The sequence below is a fragment of the Mirounga angustirostris genome, unplaced genomic scaffold, assembly GCF_029215605.1.
Source record: "Mirounga angustirostris isolate CCGP_5_RB_7025 unplaced genomic scaffold, mMirAng1.0.hap1 SCAF_2, whole genome shotgun sequence".
NCBI classification, from domain to species: domain Eukaryota; kingdom Metazoa; phylum Chordata; class Mammalia; order Carnivora; family Phocidae; genus Mirounga; species Mirounga angustirostris.
The window spans coordinates 32,945,171-32,967,728 of NW_026991710.1; the positions used below are offsets into that span (position 1 = coordinate 32,945,171).

A 22,558-nucleotide genomic window follows, 5' to 3' on the forward strand; every position below is an offset into this window, starting at 1 on the left:
GTATTCTAGGCACATTGGTGGCTTTTCAATTCTTAAACATGCCGGGACCATTTTTGCTTCTGTTTTGCACAGGGCAGACTTGAAATGCCATCATTGACATCATTCGTAAATCTTTTAAAGGTAGTTTCCTCAGAGAAGCAGCTTCTTATCCTCCATATTCTCTTTGTTAAATATTACTCTCATGATATTCTGTACTTCATTTAAAAGTTGTATAATTTGTTTAATACCTTAGAATGAAAGCTCTGTATATGTGGATAGGGTGGGTTAGAGAACATTTCTGGTTGATCGTTTTACCACTCAATACCTATTTGCCTTGTAAATAGTGAGTACTCAGTAAATATTCATTGGATTAATGTGTTCAGAACTTTAATTATTCTGCATTATATATTTTGTGAAGTATGATGACAGAAATCCAGAAGGTAAAATTATAATGATAGACTGTTGCTGTAATTGGAAAAGCTGTTATTTCCTGGTTCTCTATAGCTGCACTTGTCCAGTGTTGTAGCCACTATCCACATGTGACTTTTTTTTCAAGTTTTTAAAAACTGTTTTTTGACTTCTTAAAGTGTACAAATCACTGGTTATTAGTATATTCACAAAGTTGTGCAACTGTTACAATTAATTCCAAAACATTTCATCTCCTTAAAAATAATCCTTGTACCCATTAGCAGATCCTTCCCATCTCCCTTCCCTCTCCTCTCTTAACAACCAATAATTTACTTTCTTTTTTTTAAATTAATTAATTAATTTATTATTTGACAGAGAGAGCGAGAGAGGGAACATAAGCAGGGGGAGTGGGAGAGGGAGAAGCAGGCTTCCCACTGAGCAGGGAGCCTGATGCGGGGCTTGGTCCCAGGACCCTAGCATCATGACCTGAGCCAAAGGCAGACGCTTAACAACTGAGCCACCCAGGCAGCCCCCAATAATTTACTTTCTATATCTGTGGATTTGACTATCACATGTGGCTTTTGAACACTTGAAATGTGGGCAGTCCAAATTGAAATGTGCATGTGATTTGTAAATTAAACACTGGATTTTGAAGACACTGTTTTTTTTAAAAAATGAAAATATCTCAAATTTTTATTTTGATTACATGTTAAAATGATAATTTTATATATAGGAGATAAATTTAAAGTTAATTCTCTACTTCCTTCACTCTTTTTAATGTGATTACTAGAAAATTTTAAAGTGCATTTGTGGCTTACATTTTTTAAGATTTTATTTATTTTTGCGGGATAGAGTGAGAGAAAGAGAGAGCATGAGTGGGATGGGGGGAGGGGCAGAGGGCGAAGCTGACTCTCCGCTGAGCCAGGATCCTGGGATCACGACCTGAGCCGAAGGCAGACACTTAACTGACTAAGCCACCCAGGAACCCTGTGGCTTACATTATTATATATCTATTGGACAGCACTGATCTAGAACTTGTATTTAGTAAGGGTCATAAATGTTCCCATGGCTTCAGTTCCTTTCTGGTCTCTTAGTTTCCATGTCAACCTGCTTTGGGTATGTGACATGCCCCAAGCTTCAGAATTGTTTTTATTTATTAACTGCTTGGAAAGTGAAAATCTTTTTTATTTGGGCAGCCTTAGAATAGTAGGGGAAAATAAGTCATTCATATTAAATTAGGGGAAAATAATGGCAACTCTTAAACCTTTTAAGCCTCATTTCCAACAAATTAGGAAAAATTGAATTTCAGATTTATTTTCATGATACTGATAAACAGTGCCCCTAAACTTTGGTAGTTGTGATTTGACTAGGAAACAAACTAATAGTTTCTTTATAGCATATGAGAATGATCTATAACTTTAGGGGTAATTTAGAATTATATTTGTCTATCTGAAATTTAGATTGAAATTTTGTTATAGAATAAATTTTAGGGATAAATACAAGCGAGAGTAATTGACAAGTGGTTCTCAAAAAAATATGCAATATTTGCTTTAGGTGGAAGTTTTCTCCTACATCATTGTCAAAAGTCAACATGTTACAATGTTACATGACTACTATACATTCATCATTTACTTTGTGGCAGGCATTGTTTTATATATTGTATTAATTCATTAAATTATAATTCCCAGTTGACAGAGGTTGAAACTGAGGTTCAGAGTGATTAATTAACTTGCTTGAGGTCACATGTTAGTTTAAACAACAATGTACTTAGAGCTTTTATGATAAAATCTTTCAGTTTTTAGTTTTCCTCACTAGAATGTAAGCTTCCAAGTGGGCAGGGATCTTAGTTTTGTTCACTAACACTTGAGATTTCTTTCTGGCATATAGTAGACTCCAGGAATTATTTGGACAAATTTTGTGATGATGATATCAATTCACCAAGAGACTTGGCCTTGGAAATCTATTAGAATTGCTTTAAATTCTGCACTATCGCTTATTAGCAGTAATGCTAATTTTACCACATCCAGATAAGATTTAACATTATGTGCTATTTTGCATACTTTGTTATGTTTTAATAGTTCATTTTAAAAATGTTTACTAGGAACTGTAGCTTCTATTCATCTCTTTTCCTTTTTTTTTTTTTTTTTTTAAGATTTTATTTATTTATTTGAGACAGAGAGAATGAGAGACAGAGAGCGCGAGAGGGAGGAGGGTCAGAGGGAGAAGCAGACCCCCCCGCTGAGCAGGGAGCCCGACGCGGGACTCGATCCCGGGACTCCAGGATCATGACCTGAGCCGAAGGCAGTCGCTTAACCAACTGAGCCACCCAGGCGCCCCATCTCTTTTCCTTTTATGTGTTAGAAACGCGGGCGCCTGGGTGGCTCAGTTGGTTAAGCGACTGCCTTCGGCTCAGGTCATGATCCTGGAGTCCCGGGATCGAGTCCCGCGTCGGGCTCCCTGCTCAGCGGGGGGGTCTGCTTCTCCCTCTGACCCTCCTCCCTCTCGCGCTCTCTGTCTCTCATTCTCTCTGTCTCAAATAAATAAATAAAATCTTAAAAAAAAAAAAGAAAGACAGAAACGCATTGGAGCCACAAAGGAACATCAGAAAAACCAGGACTATCAGAGGTCCCACTCTGTGTTTAGTTGAGTTGGGAGAAGAAAATATAGAAAAGCAATTTTGCAGATGTCCTCACAAAAAATGTAGTACAGTGGTAACACCATTCTGCAGGGTTTCATCCAAAAGCCTTAGTGTTTCTGGTCATTAAAATGATTAACACATTGTTTTGTTATTTATCTTTAGAAATAACATTTCCATTCTTAGACTAGAAACAGAGCTGTGAAATAAACTTTATAAAGTAGGGCTTTGAAAGCAAAGGTTTTTATAATTAATACTACTAGGGGAAGGGTAGCTATGCTACTTCTTTCTAGAAGATTCTCATTTAAATTTGAGATATGTATTCTCATTTTAGAGTAATAAAATTGAGAGCTGTTAAGTGACTTTCTTAAATTAATGCCACAAGTAAGTGGCAGAACTTGGATTCAGCTCATATCTGTCTGACTTCAAAGGCCATACTTTTTAAAATACTGTCATCTTTTGCCATTTTCCATATCTTCCTTATAGTCCTTGAGTGGGATTTTAAGTTTGTTGGGGGCACTGGGATCAGAATTTTGGATTGTGGAGTAACTGGATGTTAAACTGTGGAGATAATAAAGGATAATTGTTGCGTGATGGAAAAATTAAGCTGTGAAAAATCTGTCTTTAACTTTCCATTTTCTTTTTATCTTTGGTTATCTGCAGATAAAGACCCTACTCTATCTAGACCATATAGGATGCTTCTTTATAATGGATTCATCATGGTGATTGTATTTTTTTTAAGCTAATTTAGTACATTTTCATACACTAGTAATGTGCTTTCTGTAGAGAAAAAAAAAAGATCTGTTTTCCTCTAATTATAATTTGGGGGTAATGAGGACAGAAATAAGGACAGAGGAATACTAATAAAATTAATAATTGTTTATTTAACATTTTACTAACTTGAGAATTGGGGGCAGTCTGGAAGGCAGCTTCTCCAATTTCTGTTATGTCCTTTTTTTCCTCCCCAACACTTTAATCACATCCTTTAGTATCCTGACATTTTAGGGTTATTTACTTCCTTTTGGAAAGGGGATATTCTGGGAAGCTATAAAGAACTTTGAAAGCATTGATGATTTGCAACATCTCATTACTCTTGTTTTACTTAGAACTCTCAGGGGAGAATTGGAAGTCTTATAGTTCTACTTGCAGTTTCTTAAATTGGTCAGTGAAAGTGTGGTGCCTCTGATTTTCATTTTAACATTCGTTCCTGTGCGTACTGGACAAAGTACTTTATCGTTGGTAAATTGTATATTTCATCCTCCACCGCAAATCACTAAGGATGATAATGATTTTTTAGGGCACAGGAAGAAGTTTCCCATGTATATTTGTAATTAATTTTAATTTGGGGTAAAATTAACTTCAGAAAAATATGAAATATATTAATCCCAAAGGTAAAATAGAAAAAAGTTATGAAATAAACCGACTAATTAGAAGGTTTTTTAAATGCATAAAGTTTTTTAATCTTATGTTATTATTAAAAGATAAGATTAATTAGAAGTCATGAAATGACTTTGGGTTTTAAGTTATATTTTTTCAGTACTTATTCTGTATTAATACAAATTGCTTAGTACAGAAAAAGAGTAACAATAGGTATCTACTTGTTGGAGGTTGGGGGAGGAAGCCATGGACCTTAAAACAGTAATTCTTACATTGTTCATCCAGTAAACAAGCTTAAAAAGGTAGGTTTGGAAGCAAAAAATTTACTATTGATATCTTGCAAGGCTTTTTTTGGTAGGAGTGGATATGTTGTGTTACTTAGGTAGAAACATGAAATCCTAACCAAAAAAATGAAAACATAACTTGTATATTAAGGATTTATGTTTTTAACAATTGAGAAAAAGAGAAAGTTTACCGTATTAGGAATTTAGACTTAGACCAGTAGGGTATTACTGAACATTACAAAATATAAGTGGAGAGCTTGTTTGCAGACAGGTACTTTTGAACATTAATGTGAATCCCCCTGGAGGGTTCTGAATCATTTAAGGTCACCATTAACTCAGAACGGTTTGAGAAATTGAAATGATACTATAGATGTGAAAGGACTTTGAGAAATGTAATGTGCAAAATAAATAGATATAGATAAATTGAAAGTAACAGTCTGTTTTGAAAAGTAGGTAGCTGCCACTGAAGTAAACTAAGCAGTTTAGCTTTGGTTAAACTAAGCAACCTAAAAAGAAATTGAAGGCATTAGATGATTCTAGTGAGGCATTTTAGGCTTCAGGAATTTTCATGGAAAGGAGAATTAGTTAGATGCTTAGAGTTTTTACCATCTGGGTGGATGGAATAGGTTCAGTTAACCTAAACATCTAGAGTTGTTGTGGTTAGTTTAAGTGAGAGTTTATACCCTACATGGCTTTTAATGACCCTGAGTTTTCTGTTTATATGGATAGAACCCATGTAACCTGGGGTATATTATAGCAGTGTTCATCTACAGATGAATAATAGACTTATCACTTTGGACCTAACATATATGAAGTTGGCAAATATAAAATAGGTGTCTGCTGTTTTTCTCTAAACATTCCAATAATGTTAACAAGCCATTGTACTGTTGCTCAAAGTGGTTTTATTGCATTAAAAACAAGTGAAAATTTGTTAGTTTTTTGGTTTTAAATATTCTCAAAACTGGCTAATTAAATCCTAGAAAAGCACAGGCTGTTATTTTTACTAGAGCAGATAATCAAGTTTATTAAAGAGGGGGTTTCAAAATTTTTTATAGATAATACTTTAAAATAGGCTTTTTTCTTGCTGATATAACTAACATTTATTTTCTGTTTATTTTTAAGACGAGCAAAAATCAAATTAAAGTAGATCTTGTAGATGAGAATTTTACAGAATTAAGAGGAGAAATAGCAGGACCTCCAGACACACCATATGAAGGCAAGTACTTTTTTCTGTATCAAAATATTGTGCGTATTAGAACTTATCTGAAACATTAAATCAGAATAATCTTAAGCATCTATAAATTACATGGAAGGTAACTTCATTTGGCTTAGGATATTACATTTAAATAATAAATTTAGATATTTATATAGACTGATTTTTCTTACTGAATTTTAGCTGATTTTTTTCTTTCCCCAACATAGATTTAGTAGAGCCAAGTTACAATTTGTATAGTATAGGTTAGAATTTAACAGTAGAAGACATCTAGCATGTTAAGCCTCTAATGTATGGACTGTAGATGCTCAGTTACCCTTCATATGGTATCTATAACAAACCTTGCCTTAAATTTCTGACAAAATATTTTTTTAAAAAAGCTCCTCTCCCCTGTATGTCATTAAGTATTTCATTCATTCATGTGTCTTCACACAGGCTGTATTCCAAATATTTAATTTTCTTTATTCAGGAAAGCTTTAAGTATCGTTTCAAGACAGAGAAAAGAAAAGAGGCAACTTTGCTAAACTTTGTTTTCACAAACTAAGTCTGTAGCTACTTTAGACTATGGAATTGGGTGGTAAGAAAAAGAAAGAAGCTTTTTATTTCCTCATCAGGCAAATCTTCAGTAATGAATATTATTGTAAATTTGGGTTATGTAGCATAACCAAGGTTCTTGCATATAATAGGCATTCAAATACATGCTTAGTAGAAATCATAACCGAATTTGTAGTAGTAGTAGTAGTAGTAGCATTTATTGAGTTCTTACTTTTAGAGCTTTACGTGTATTTTCTCATTTAATCCTTACAACAAATCTTATGAGGTAAGTAGTTATCACTGTTTCATAGAATGAGGAAACTTAAGCTCAGAGAAATTAAGTACCTGTTTAAGGTCACACATCTAAGTGGCCCAGCTGGGATTTGAGTCCTAATAGCCTTTGACTCCAAAGCCAACGTTTCTAATTACTTTCTGCTTTTGAATAAATGAGGGTTGACTGAATATTGGAAGTGGTGGTTATGTCTACTTTGAATGAGGTGGTTTTATAATTCCTTAAGGAACAGTTAACCCAAAGTCATCAGAAAAATCCAATATTCTAGAATATCTTTGTTTTCGTTTAAATTTTTAAAGACCCTAGAATGTCTTTAGCATATCCTACTAAATTTTAAATGATAAAATTTTATTTCCTGTTTTATAGTTCATATGAGCCATTTCTTGACATTATTTTATTTTGTATTGTTTATTGAGTGCCTCCTATATGCCAGGCCTTGTCTGGATGCTTTCATGGATGCTCTTCATTTAGTCCTTTTGACAATCATTAGATGGAAAAAAGATCTTTAGTTATCTTATAAAAATCAAGTTCTTGTCTTAATAGTAGATATTTTATGGAATGATACACTAGCGGCTTCTTAAAGGCAGGCATTATAAATACTCTTGAATCTTTTTTAGGTTTTCAGATATATTTTTAAAAGACAGTATGGCAGTAGCATTATCATTCTAGAACTCTTCCAGCAAACTGGTATTTATAAACAAGACACCTCCTGAACTAAGTTAGATAGGCAGAATGTTCATTACCTTCTTAGCAACCCTTAATAAAAGTAGGTGAATTTTTAAAAATTGGATAGTACTCATTTGTAGGATAATTAAGTTATAAATATACCATATTTATTAATTGGAAGCAAGTTTGGTCATATTTAAGTGTTTGTTTCTGCTGCTGCCACTAAATGAGATATTAATGTTTGATAATACTAGTTTTTAGTTGTTTTGATAAGACTAGTGTTAATATGCTTTTTGGGTATAAATTGTGTCCTTTTTATCATAAAACTGTTGAAGAGAAGTTGTTCATTTTATTTAAGAAAAGCACTATTCAAGGGCATAAACTAAGATACTTTTTGGAAACATGAATATGAGAAGTATTTTGATAATATTTATTGCAGGGCTCTTGCTAGTTTTTTAGAGTTTTTGTTTTTAAATCTCAGTAACTAAGGCAGGTGTTTCCATGTGGAATGTTAAACTGTTTATAATCATTAACTAATGAGGAAACTATTTTACGTTGTGTTTAAAGTAATCAGATTGAAAAAAACAATAATAAATAAAAGTAATCAGATTGAAAAGTAGAATGCCCATGGAAAAATTAACCATATTGCACGTGTTACTTAACTCCATTTTCTTCTTCTGCTGTAATAGTGCAAAGGAACAGTTTAGTTCTTGAGCCTTCCTAAAAGTTGTTTTGAATTTATGGAATAATTGTTATTTTTAAAAATCTCATCCCTTCCCCATCTTCTTTTTAGATGAAGTTAAATCTGAAGATTATAAATTTTTAACATTAAAACCTGTTCTTTAAGAAGAAATGATTTGTGGTGAAAACTTATATGAATAATGTAGTTATAAAGCTTGCTTAATTGTGTTGCTCTGATGTGTATGTGTATATATATATGTGTATATATGGTTAATATTGTGGTTATATATTGAAAGTTGTCAGATAATAAGGCAAGAAAGCATATTAATAGCATGTGGAGTAAAAATAGCGTTGGGGGGTACTCTAGGGGCCAGCATTATTTATATAGAATTTCTGGGCTCTCACACTGCTCCTAAGAAATTGTTTTGGACATTCAAGAAGGAAGAGCTTTATATGAACGATTATAGAAATAGTAATCTAGACTTTATCAGAAAAAGTAAGATTCTTAGGAAGGAAAAAGAACTTACATATTACTCAGGCCAAATTTATTATACTTATATTTGAAGCTGGCATTTATAACTAAACAAAAACAGGTCTGTCTATAAACACAGAATTTTCTCACTCTCCTCTTACCTATCTTGTTTCTTTTGTTTTGACTACTTTCCTTTATATTGATTTCACTGTTGCCGAATGCTCTGTGATTCAGGCATCTAGTTCCAACTCATCCATCAGTCACTATGGGATACCATTAAAAAGAATTAGCAAGAAAAGAAGAATTGGAACCAGAAAGGGCTTGAAGAATGGTACCAAGTGAATTGCTCTTTTGTTTTTCTCTCCACATTCATCTATTCCTAACAACGGAGGGAGTTGGATTTGAGAGAATCCAGGATATACTGAGAATTGAATTATGAAATTTTGAAGTTAATAATGCTAGTGCATAGTTCTTACTTTATTTTACTTTTATTATGGAAAGTTTTAGGTATATACAGAAGACAAATGGTACAATGAATCTTCGGTGTACTTAGCACAGCTTTAATAAACTATCAGCTTAGGGCCAGTCTTTGATCTAATCCATCCCTTCATTATTTTGAAATGAATGCTAGGCATAGTTTCATATGTAAGTATTTCAGTAGTACAGTTTTATTTGTTAACGTTTTGGAATAGTGTGTATTCTGTGTTAAATGGATCATAAAATCTTAGGATTGGAAGGTTCCTTGAAGTCAGGATTCAAATCCACCCTCTCATCCAGTGGAAGACTTCCCCCTTCAGAGTTTCCTGAGTGGCAGTTACTTTCCCCTTGAATTACCCAGTTATGGGAAGCTAGATAAACTTTTTAAAAATATGTATTTGGCTGCTAGTTGCTCAAGATGACTGCAAAACAGAATGTTGTGTTCTGTTTACATGTTACTGGTTAGAACAACCTCTTGTAAAGTGTTTCCTTTTGTACACCTATTGAGAGGAAGAGGATAGTTTTTTGTCTTTATGCCTACCTGTTATTGTTGAATTTTATTTTTAAAATTTTTAACAAGAAGTGTTGGCCTTTCATTTAGGGCACGAGTTAAAAGTTTGGGGCATTTTTGCATTTGAGAGAACCAGCTAGAAGTAGATTTTTTCAGTTTATGACATAACCATATGTCCTTTTTCTCTGTACCATCTATGCCCTTATACCTCCTTGCCTTCTTTTGCCTTTTTATTTTTTCCATATTTTGTTATTTAGCAACTCTTCTCAGTGTGGACTAGAGGAAACAAAAGGAGACGGGATCTGTATTACTTAACTGTCCCAATGAAGCATTAGATTGTCTTTGGATTTAATGTATTCGTCTATCTCTAGCTCTGCTATTCACTGATAAACTAATATAGTTGTATAAAATGGCTATTTTATGTTTTAAATAACCTTTCAGTTAACTAGTGTTTTATTTCCTTTTTGGGTTTCAACTTTAAAATGAATTTGTTGTAATTGAATATAAAATAGTACATGTTTTGAAAAGTTATGTCACTATATTTGGCTTCAAATATTTGAGGTGAGCAGCATTCTTAACTTTCTGTTTTCCCGTTTTTTAGGAGGAAGATATCAGCTAGAGATAAAAATACCAGAAACATATCCATTTAATCCCCCTAAGGTATTGTAAGCCTATTTTTTGTGCATGAACTTCTAAATTTTTTCCCCATTTAATTTATATTTTAGTGCTTATTAAGGTTGTTGAGTTGTTGTCTTCATAAATTTAGTATGGAGAAGGTTTCAGGTAATGGCAAATGGTTTGCTTCTGGAATTAGAATGAAAAGCAAGCTTACTCAGAGGCAGCTAGTAATGGCTGTAGACAGGAATAGGATTTTCATTTGCCAATGGCTTAAATTCTGGGTCTGGAAAAATTTGCAATGTTCCCAAATTTAGAGAACCCTTAAACAGATTCTTACTTGCCTCAAAGAAGTTTTTTTTTGTTTTGTTTGGTTTAGGGAAGAGTCTATTCTGAATTCATTCAATAGTTACTTGAGTACTATGTGCCAATGTAGCAATAAATAAGACTTATCCTGTCCTTGCTTTCTAGCTCACATTCTAGCAGAAAAAAAATTATGAACAAATAATTGCAACTGATGAATATTAAAAGAGGAAATGTAATGCCCTAGGTCTTGTATAACAAAGGGAACTAACCTAAACTTATTTTTTCACTGAATAGCTTTGTTTGTCTTTACTTTTGCTATTATTGCTTTAGTTTAGGCATTCAGCTTTATTACTTTCCTGTTTTGCCTATTATTTAATCCATGTTTGCCACTCCTATTCATTCTTTGCAGTTCTGTTCTGTAAATCTTCCTAAAGTGCAATTTTGATGTTTCTTTTCTTTCTTTGTTAATAAAGTCTAAACTCCTTAGCTGGGCATTTAAAACCTCCTACAGCGTAACCCCAATTGTCTTTTCCATCCTAATTTTCTACCACCTTTACCCTCAACATGGGTCTCATTTTCCAACCTAGATTATTTGCTGTTTATAGATGGTGATTATTATTTTGTACTTTTCTGTCATTTTCACAGATCATTATCTGTATCATTTAAAATTCTAGGGTTTTTTTGAGATCTAGGTAAAGTATATCACCTATTACATTAAGCTGTATCCATCAAATTGTTCCTCTACTCTTTCAATAGCATTTTATATAATTTATACACAGCTGACCCTGTGAACAATGTGGGAGTTAGGTGCACTGACTCCGTGTGCAGTCGAAAATCCACATATAACTCTTGACTCCCCAAAAACTAAACTAATAGCCTACTGTCAGCCAGCCTCCTGAAACCTTACCAGTAACAAAGTCGATTTACACATATTTCATATTTGTATTAAATACTGTATTCTTAAAATAAAGCTGGAGAAAAAATATTAAAATCATAAAGAGAAAATATACTTAAGGTACTGTACTGTATTTATCAGGAAAAATCCACATATAAGTTGACCAGTGCAGTTCAAACCCATGTCATTTAAGGGTCAGCTATAGTACCAACACAAATACAGTACCAATTAATGTATTACTTGGGGTATGTGTCTTTCACTAGCTCTTATGCCCCTGAGGTGAAGGACCATGTCTTAATACATCTTTGTCTTTTCTGTGGCTCCTTGAATGTCCTTGAGCATATGATAGCAGTCACTCGGAAAATGTTCTGGAATTCATTCAGCCTGTTGGTTGTTCCCATTTAAGAACAGACATGGTAATGGAAGTTCCAGGGTGCATTGGGGTCACTTACTGGTTTGGGGTGTCTCTTATTCTGTATCTTATGTACATCTACTTTCTGATATGCCCACTTGATTCTTTTAAATTGTTGTAAATTACAAATAACATAAAATTTACCATTTTAACCATTTCTAAGTGTGCAATTCAGTGATATTAAATACAGTCATGTTTTGTGCAATCATCACCTTTATCCATCTCCAGAACTACTACTTCTTACCTGTTAAACAATAACTCCCCATTACCCCATGCCCCCAGCTCCGTAACCATTGTTCTACTTTCTCTGTATGAATTTGATTAGGTACCTCAATTAAGTGGAATCACACAATATTTGTCCTTTTGTATCTGATTTATTTCACTTAGCATAATGTCTTCAAAGTTCATTCATATTTCAGCATATATCTGAATTTTATTCCTTTTTAAGGTTAAATAGTGTTCCCTTATTCATATATGCCACATTATCCATTCAACCATCAAGGGACATTTTGGTTGTTTCTACCTTTTAAGCTGGTTGATTCTTTTTTTTCTTAATTTTTTTTTCTCTATTATATAAAGTAATTTGGGGGCACCTGGGTGGCTCAGTTGGTTAAGCATCCAACTCTTGATTTCAGCTCAGGTCATGATTTCAGGGTTGTGAGGTCAGGCCTTGCATCAGGCTCCACACTGGGCATGGAGCCTGCTTGAGATTCTCTCTCTCCCCCTCTGCCCCTCCCCCTCGTGCTGTCTCTCTCTCTTTCTAAAATAAACATTTTTTTAGAAAGGTAGTTTGTGCGTTTTGTAGATATTTGAGAAAGTTATGTAGTGAATTATAAAAAAAAAAATATTTTTCAATATGACCATTTAGAGATGACCACTATTATTAAGCCGTCATCTTATATCTGTGACTTAATTTTCATCCTCATCCTGGTTACCCTCCACTAGATTCAGTCTAGGTTTTAATGTTATCATTGGAATGAATACACGCTTGGGGATACTTTAATTGTTGAATACTATAAATTTAACAAAAGAAGATTTTAAATGTTTAAAGGTAAGGATGCCCTCTTAGCCTAGAAAAGTTTCTTAATGGAAATAAGGAGAAAGAAAAGACCTCAAAAGAGACTGCTTTCAGCCACTACATTTTTTATTATTAAATAATGGCAGTAGTAGCTGTCACTTGGTTTGTGCTAAGAATTTTATATGCCTTTCCTGAAACAGTCTTAACCATTCTAATAAATGAAGGACCTGAGGCTTAGAGGTTAAATGGAACCCGAATCCCGTAAGGCCCAGTGTGCTCTACTTTTTTGAACCTGATGTGAGGAAGGAATGAGGGCATAATCTCTAGAACAGTGAATATGACTCCACCAAGAACAAGAGCAGTCCACCAAAGTTCAAATCCACTTCAGCCATTTAACTGGCTTTATAATTTTTTTTTTCCTAGTAATCTCTGCCCAATGTGGGGCTCAAATTTACTATCCCAAAGTCAAGAGCTACATGCTCTAACTGAGCCAGCCAGTTTTATAATTTTAGGCTTTATGATTTTAGGCAAGCTGTGTGCCCTAGTTGCCTCATTTATAAAATCCTCACTTAGAATTATAAAGATTAAAGGCATTAGTCCATGTACAAATTATTGTAATAATTCTCAAACATTTTTTCACATTTTTTTTAAGTTTTTTAAAAAAATTTTATTTATTAGAGAGAGTGAGAGAGAGAGAGAATGAGAGAGCACAAGTAGGGGGAGGGGCAGAAGGAGAAGCAGACTCCCCGAGGAGCAGGGAGCCGGACTTGGTGCTCGATCCCAGGACCCCCAGGATCATGACCCACGCTGAAGGCAGATGCCTAACTGGCAGGTGCCCCTTTTTCACATATTTAGTATCTCTGAAATTAAGATACACCTTTTGATGATGACATGTCATAATTTAATTGGCAGAGTTTTTTTCTTTCTCAGGGTACATAAAGTAATGGTGTATTATATAATTCATGGTACCTGAGATAGAGTAATACTTATATAACTGCCTACACAGAGTAAACACTATGTAAATTTTTTTTTTTTTTTTAAGATTTTATTTATTTATCTGAGACAGAGAGAATGAGAGAGACAGAGAGCACATGAGAGGGGGGAGGGTCAGAGGCAGAAGCAGGCTCCCCGCCGAGCAGGGAGCCCGATGCGGGACTCGATCCAGGGACTCCAGGATCATGACCTGAGCCGAAGGCAGTCACTTAACCAACTGAGCCACCCAGGCGCCCGCACTATGTAAATATTATACTGGTTAATGCTACCACTCTAAAAGGCCCTTCTTGAAGTAGCCTGATGGCTTCCTTCTGTGACATGGTTTGAAAGTATAGCATTGACACTTATATTTCCTGTATAAATTGAAATTCTCATTCATTGCTGGTGAGAATGTAAGATGTTGGAGCTGCTTTGGAACATAGTTTGGTCAAAATGGTAAACATAGAGTTACCTTATGACCTATCAATTCTACTTCTAGGTACCTACCCAGTAGAAATGAAAACATGTCCACACAACAACTTGTACGCAAATGTTCATACCAGCACTATTCATAATGGCCAAAAAGTAGAAATGACATAAATGTCCATTTACTGAATGGAAAGATAAAATGTGGCATATTCATACCGTGGAATATTTTTTGGTTATAAAAACAAATGAAGTACTGATAATATGGTATAAGATAGATGAACCTTGAAAACATCATGCTACATGAAAGAAGCCAGACACAAAAGACTACACATTATATGATTTCATTTATATGAAACATTGGAAGAAGCAAATCCATAGAGACAAAAAATAGGTCAGTGGTTGCTTAAGACTCGGGGTGTGTGAAGGAATGGGGAGTGACTGCTGATGGTTACATGGTTGCTCTGTGTATGTACTGAAAACCATCATGGAGTTGTATACTTTAAATGGGTGAATTATAATCTCAGTGAAAGTGTTTGATTATTTCCCTCTATGGTCTTGTATAGCTCCAAAGTGATTGTATAGCCCTGGCTCTGTTTCAGGCATTAATATATTATTTTATTTAATCATTGAAATCAGTGTTTTATTAGTCCCTCTCTCACCCTCCTTTTCTTAGCACAGTGGGAAAAATAGACTCAACATGAGAACAGATCTCCTATTGTTCTTCAGGCCACTACTATCCTAATTCCAGACATTCCATATTGAGGTAGCTTCAAGATTTAGGAAAGTCTTCCTTTAATCATTCTAATGTGTCTCCCTCTGGCTTCAACTAGTTAATCTTAGTTGTAATTTAGTATTCTTTTAAATATGGTACTCATCCCATTTATGGCATTAAGCTTTTGCAGTAAATGTGAATGATCATTATAAATGTGTTCTAGATACGTACTACCTTGAATTTATACTGATTGGTAAATATAATGGAAAAAATGGAGAGTATTTGTAAATTTCTTGCTGGATTTTGTTTACATATGTTTAATATATAGGCTCAGATTTAATTTTAAGCTTCATGGGATAACATGTAGCCGGTTATATTTTCTCTCTCTTGTGCAGCTAAAATTGCACAGGGTTGAAAATTAAATGTTTGATAACCAGTGGTCACAGAGTATTTCCTATTTATTATTCTGCAATTAATTTCTTAACCTGAAGAACAGAAGGTTTGCTTCTAGATAGAGAAGATATATCTTTGAGTCAGCTGAATATAGTGTAGAAGGAATTTAATTCAATGCATACAGTGTTATTTCTAAAGTGAATTATAATATACTATTAATGAAAAAATTCATTAAATTAGGAAAACTCTAGCTCAATGATTTGTCCAGTTATGTATTAGAGATTAGGTTGTGAATTTTCCTGTTTTTCCTTGATCTGCTAAGAAAAGGAGGGTGAGAGAGGGACTAATAAAACACTGATTTCAATGATTAAATAAAATAATATATTAATGCCTGAAACAGAGCCAGGGCTATACAATAACTTTTAATGGGTCTGCCCATCTGCACATACATATTTAAAATAGCATTTTTTTGTACAATAATTTAGTTAAAGCTGGTTTGACGTCCATGAGTTCCAAGTTTGAAACTGGAAATTCAGTGGAAATGTGAGCTTACATTTACCATGAAGTAGTTACTGAAATGTTTGAACTGAAGAGTGAATGAATAGAATACTGTCCTCCAGGAGGAGATAAGATTAGTGATGAAAAAAAAAGTAGATTAGTGATGGTGTGCCAGTGTAGATAATAAGAATAGTCTCCTTCATTTTGGTCTGGTAGCACTGTGTACATGGTGTTAAGATTAATATTTCTCTATAAGATGTTTAATATTCTTTAAATATTTAATATTTTTATAAAAATTTATATTTTATAAATATTTGTTTATATTTATATTTTTTTTTATATTTCTATATAATTTTTTTGAGTGTTCCTCAAAGGTAATGAGTATTCTGAATTTACCCAGATGGTGCTGGTATTAGTTTCATTGGTGAAAATAAGGAGGCTTGAATTGTGATTAGTAAGTCTTTTAAGTAAGTCATTTTGTACCTGTTTTGTAATCAGTGTCAAATATGACTAAAATAGGTCATAATAAATGTCCTTGTATTGTTATTTACTCTTATGCTTCATCCTTTCCAAGTTGTTTTGATTCTGCATTTTTGTTCATAAACAGCGGAGGTGTTAGCACTATGAGAAAAAGTGACAAATTCAGTAGATATTAATTGGGTATAGAATAATAGGACACAGTTCTGGACCACATGTGGATACCACTAGTGATATTAAGGCTCAAGAAAGAAAAAGACATGAAAAATCTAAGAAATGAGGTAGTTGATAAATAATAACAAAAGGGGAGTAGGAGATAAAGAATGGTAGACCACAGAAAAAACTACTAAGATAAATACTTATATCCATACTAGTAGGTGATGGAATGTCCTCTTGAAAATTTTTTTACTACATCATTTGCAAATTCAAAGGTATCTATTCCTAAAAATATAGATTAGTACAAAGTAACAAATAGTTTAATAATTTCCTTGATCCTGCATATATGCATATTTGTTTTCATATAGAGTCTATAGAGATCATGTATTGAAGACTTCTCTTTGAAAAGAAAGACACCTTAGATCACTTGCCTAACCATAAACCTTCTGATGACTTAAGTAGTAATTTAAAATTCTTGGGGCGCCTGGCTGGCTGAGTCAGTGGAGAATGTGACTCTTGATCTCCGGGTTGTGAGTTTGAGCCCCATATTGGGTGTAGAGATTACTTAAAATCTTTTTAAAAAATGAAATAAAATTATTTTTCCAGTGTTGAGAAGATTAAACCAATTTTTTTTTTTTAAGATTTTATTCATTTATTTGACAGAGAGAGACACAGCGAGAGAGGGAACACAAGCAGGGGGAGTGGGAGAGGGAGAAGCAGACTCCCCGCCAAGCAGGGAGCCTGATGCGGGGCTCGATCCCAGGACCCTGGGATTATAACCTGAGCCGAAGGCAGACGCTTAACGACTGAGCCACCCAGGCACCCCCCAATTTTTGTTTTAAAGTCACAAAATGCTGTAATGTCCTTGAGTTACTGAAATTATGGCACATGGTTATTTTGTATTTTTTATACTTTAAACTCAATGAATGGTAGAAATTAAGATATGAATATCGTGGTTATATCTGTTAGGAAGAACTGTTTGTTGTACATAAGCCCTGTATGCCTGTCTTCTTTGACCTGCTCTGTATTTGAGAGGGATGCTGATTAGCTCTAATAACAGGTTTGTCATAATGTTAATTGCATATTCATTCAGTCTGAGACACTTTGGGTACTTGGGAGGCTCTCGTAAGCAGGAGAGATACTGAGCCTTTTAGGGAAGGCCAGACATAAAAGGAAAGAGATTATAGAAGTGTGATCAATATGATGACATAGGAAAGTATAGGGTGCTGTGAGAACAGATCAGGAAGAAGTGATGTGGAAATTTAAAGGATTAAGTAGGAATTAGCCAGGAGAAGAGGGCATCAACATGTGTTATTGAGAGGAAACAGGTATGAAAGGCCCAAGGGGGGAAAAATTTTTTTTAAGATGACTTGAGAGATAGACTAGGGGTCAGTTTAAGAGTGCAGGCTAACATAAAGGGAATGAGAAGTCATTATAGGGTCTTAAGTAGGGTAGTGAATCAGTTGTTTTAAAGGGTACTCTTGGTTTCAATGTGGAGAATGGATTGAAAGAAACCATACTGAAGGTATTAAATTCAGTGGACTGTTTAGTAACCCAAGTGTAGGATGATGAGATGTCTTATTTAACAATTTGGTGATTCTGTGGATTGAGAGAAGTAGATAGCTTTGAAAGCAAGAATTAAAAAGGATCAAGGCATGGAAAGATTCCATCAGTTAGGTGTTTTGAAGTCATTGGTAACTTGAAGTTCTTTTTTAGCATGTAAGTTAGTGAGTAATTAGGTGAAGAAGTAATAACAGGTAGTATAGACAAATCCAGTCACAAGGAGAGAAGTGGAAGCTATTTGCTTAGCTTCTTTCCATAAATAGATTAGATTTAGAGCACATTTTGACGAATTAATTTTTGTAGAGTACTTAAAACATTGCTTTGCTTGGGCACCTGGGTGGCTCAGTTGGTTAAGCATCTGACTCTTGATATCAACTCAGGTCTTAATCTCAGGGTCGTGAGTTCAGGCCCCACTTGGGCTCCATTCTGGGTATGATGGAGTCTACTTAAAAAAAAAAAACAAAAAACCAATGCTTAACTTACAGTAATTAATCTATTAAGTGTAAAGGAATTTTGACTCAGATGACTATTACATGTGTCAGATACAATAATAATAATAGGTCCCTCTCCAAATAATAATAATACTTGGTCCTTCAGAAGCTCAGAGTAAGAGCTGATGAACTGAATTTCATTTCATGGTGATCTGTTAGATCATTTTCATTTTGTTGGTTTCTTATCCATGCTAAATCAAATAATGAGGTGATTAGAGACTCAGAATCTGAAATGAGATTGTGTAAGTTTGCATATGGTTCTATTGCTAACTAGTTAATTGATTTGGGATAAATTTTTTAAACTCTGAGCCTCCGTGTCTCCTTAGTGCCAGTGTCTTTCAAATATTTGTTGAATTATTTTTTTAAAATCTGAGAAAACAATTTTTTTTTCTTTTTTAAAGATTTTATTTATTTGAGAGAGAGAGAATGAGAGACAGAGAGCATGAGAGGGAAGAGGGTCAGAGGGAGAAGCAGACCCTCTGCTGAGCAGGGAGCCCGATGTGGGACTCGATCCTGGGACTCCAGGATCATGACCTGAGCCGAAGGCAGTCGCTTAACCAACTGAGCCACCCAGGGGCCCCTGAGAAAACAATTTCTACAGAAAATTTAGGAGCCTTCTTACAGCCATTTACTACTAAAATGCTTCCATGTACTGATTTTGCTTCCTTTGTCCTTTAATGCTATGCTACATCCTACTTGACACTAAATAAATTGCCATTTACTTATCTATATTAATTTTGATTTTATGTTACTTTATCTACCTAACTAGATTTTAGTCTGTGTTGTAGTTCTCATAGCATGGACTATTATGCTAGGTGAATTGTAAACACCTGGTAATTGTTGGGTTTCTTTAGGGGCAGAGCATTTATTAAAAGTTTTAAAAAGAATGTATGTCAGTGACAACATTCAGCTTGCTGAATGCTTTGTCTTCCACACCCTTCCCTTCAGCTAGGCAAAATGTTAGTAATGTAAGTATGGACTTTATTTTTTTAATCTGAGGATTTCATTTTCTTGTCATTATACTTGAACTATATGTGTTTTATTTCTGTTACTTAAAAACTCAAGTGTGCTTTATATTCTAGGTCCGGTTTATCACTAAAATATGGCATCCTAATATTAGTTCCGTCACAGGGGCTATTTGTTTGGATATCCTGAAAGATCAATGGTAAGAGATTTTGAATTCACTTTCTTCCCTCTCAATGAATTCCAAGGCTATATTTAGAGTGTTAGGTGTGTAATTGCTTCAAAACATGAGCATATTATACTTTCTCTTATTTGGGCTGTAATTTTAAAACCTTATGAAGTCTCTTAAGTGCATGATCAAAAATGTGTTGGGGTGTCTGGTTGTTGCAGTTGGTTAAGCATCTGACTCTTGGTTTCAGCGCAGGTCATGAGCTCGATTGAGCCCCACGTTGGCTGTGCGCTAAGCGTGGAGTCTGCTTGAGATTCTCTCTCCCTCTCCCTTTACCCCTCCTACCACCTCTGTAAAATAAATAAATCTTTATTAAAAAGTGTGTTAGAATTGAGATCACAATCATTATTTAAATAGTGACTTATGGGGCACCTGGGTGGCTCAGTCGGTTGAGTGTCTGCCTTCAGCTCAGGTCATGATCTCAGGGTCCTGGGATCGAGCCCCACATCGGGCTCTCCACTCAGCAGCAAGTCCGCTTCTCCCTCTGCCTCTGATCGCTTTCGCTCTCTCTCAAAGAAATAAATATAATCTTAAAAAAAAAATAGTGACTTATTACATCTTGAAAAGTCTTGATTTAATTTATTTTGGTAAATTTGGTTCTTTGCTGTCTCTGGAAGATATTTGTGAAAGACTAAAAAAATTTAAGTATTGAAATAATCAGCTCTGATTTGGATGGAGTGTAGGCAACAAAAATGTTTAAAGTTGTGTTAAGTGAGCTTAGTTAAGGTTCTCAGAGTTGTAAGAAAGGAGTACCTTTGTAAAGTGATGTCTTCATTTGCATAGCACTTTATAGTGCTTTAACACGTTTTGTCTGATTTGATTTTAGCAGCAGAGTGTTTAAGAATTCTTACCCTGGAGCCATTAAGTTCAAATCCTGACTGCCATTTACTAAACTGTGGTCTTGAGGAAATTACCTAGCCTTTGTGCCTTAGTGTCCTCATCTCACAAGGTGGGGTTAATACGTCATAGGGCTGTTAAAAGGATTAAATGAATTGTTTTATGTAATTTTCTTAGAGCCTGGTATATTCTAACAATATGAATGGAAAAAAACTAAGACAAGAAGTATATAAAAAAGATATCAGAGTGGGCAAAAACAGTAATAAGCTATGTGTTTGATTTAAGAAAGGGAAAGGATGGAACCTGAACACGAACAAGGTGAAACAAAATGACAACATTTAGTGTTTGGGTGATTTGGTTTATTTAGTAATTGGATAAACAGACAAGAATTGTTGGTTTGGTTTTGCTTTTCCATTCTAATAGCACATCTGAGTAAAGCCTCCTCCCTCAGATCATCTCTTGGGGTCTAGTTTCTTGATCTGTATTCCATACCATTAAACATGGAATAGTGTGAAATAGAACTAATTTTATTCTATCATTCTTTTAATTTGTTACTTTTCACAATTTGTAGGCCTCAGTGTTTTTATCCATAAATTTATTTCAAAGGCCTCTTATAATAGTTTGATCATTCAGTGATACTAATGAATATTTGCAGACATTGTACTTCTTTCACTTGGTTTCTGGGACATTAGTTCTTCTATTCTCCCCTTTTCTGTCCCCATTCCCAGATTTCTTAACTAGTTCCTCCTTGTTTCTAGGAGCTTTGCACATGAGAGTACCTCGGGGCTAAGTCTTTACCTCTGCTACTTTTCATCTATACTCACTTTCCTGGTATGCTCATCTGATTTTAGAACTTCACTCTTTAAATACCAACAACTCATAAATTTATCTTTCTTGGACTCCACACTCATGTGCTGCTGCCTGCTTAACATCTGTACTTCAATATGTATGTAGTAGACATCTCAAACTTAAAACATGTTGAAAACTGAACTGATACTCCCCTAGCATCACCCCATCTAAGTTATTGGCAACTACATTGTTGCAGTTGCTCTGGCCAAAACCTCATCATGATCCTTGGTTCTTGTTTCTCTGGTACCCTGTACCCTGTTTGCAAATCTTATTAGTGAAACTTTCAAAATCTTACCAGCAGTTTCATTACTACTACCTGGCCCCAATCGCATTACCTCTTTCCTCAATGATTACTGTAGCCTGTCTCCCTGCTTCTGACTTTGCCCTACTCAGCAGTTCTCAGAGAATGATACTCTCCTCCCTGCTCCCCCCTCCCCACATCCCTTTTTAAAAACAAATATAGCTCCAGACTAAAATTTTCCACTGACTCCCCTTTTTGTTCAGAGTTAAGCCAGCAGTACTACCACTTCTGATTATCTCCCTATAGGCGGTTGAAAGATTATGGTATGTATGTAGCGAGAGAACTTGGCACTTTTGTACTGAAACACTTGTCAACTCTTCCCATTTCCTTAGGCAGATGTGAAATAGCTGAATTTAGCCTCATTTCATATCTATGTAATTGAAATATTTTAAAATGTCAAAGACATGTCAGATAAAAATAGGTGAGATTAGATATACATGGATATCCTAAGCCCTCCCCCCCCAATTTATTGAGGTATAATTGACAGTCCGTGGATATTCATGTTTACTTAGGCTTCAGAGCTGGAATTTGGTAAAGAAAACTAGAGGATAGTAATCTTCAGAAAAATAAATTGAATAAACATTGAATAATTTGGGTAGGTATGCTAGAAAACTGTCTTGGTCTTTTGTTAATACATATGGCGGTTTACCTTTAATGTTTAACAACTCTATGTTAGTATGGTTTATTAACTCCACAGTGTGTTCTATATGGAAACTATGTTCTAATGTTTTTCCAGTGACACCTGTTATGCCTATAGGTGTCTATTTACCTGGGGAAATAGAAGAAAATGACTACACATAAAAATTGCACTCAGTGATACTGCCCTTCTAAAAGACATGAACAGGCATTAAGAGAATACATTCCTAGGTGGTTGATAAGCAATGCTCAGCATCATTAGTTATTAGGGAGATGC

The 22,558-nt window shown here is 34.6% G+C and overlaps 1 protein-coding gene across 3 annotated transcripts in view; it reads left to right on the top strand.

The window, feature by feature from the left end:
- The window catches only part of UBE2K (ubiquitin conjugating enzyme E2 K), a 72,673-nt gene that overhangs the window by 35,244 nt on the left and 14,871 nt on the right, over positions 1-22,558 (top strand). Inside the window, exons 1-4 of one of the 3 annotated variants that reach the window (XM_045881295.3) lie at positions 3,115-3,744; positions 5,806-5,899; positions 10,131-10,189; positions 19,549-19,631. In XM_045881295.3, coding sequence (XP_045737251.1) covers positions 3,616-3,744; positions 5,806-5,899; positions 10,131-10,189; positions 19,549-19,631 — 365 coding nt within the window. In that variant the 5' untranslated portion in view covers positions 3,115-3,615. Of the gene's footprint in view, positions 1-3,114; positions 3,745-5,805; positions 5,900-10,130; positions 10,190-19,548; positions 19,632-22,558 lie in introns of those variants that run through there. The other 2 variants (XM_045881296.3, XM_064584389.1) reach the window with 2 other exon arrangements.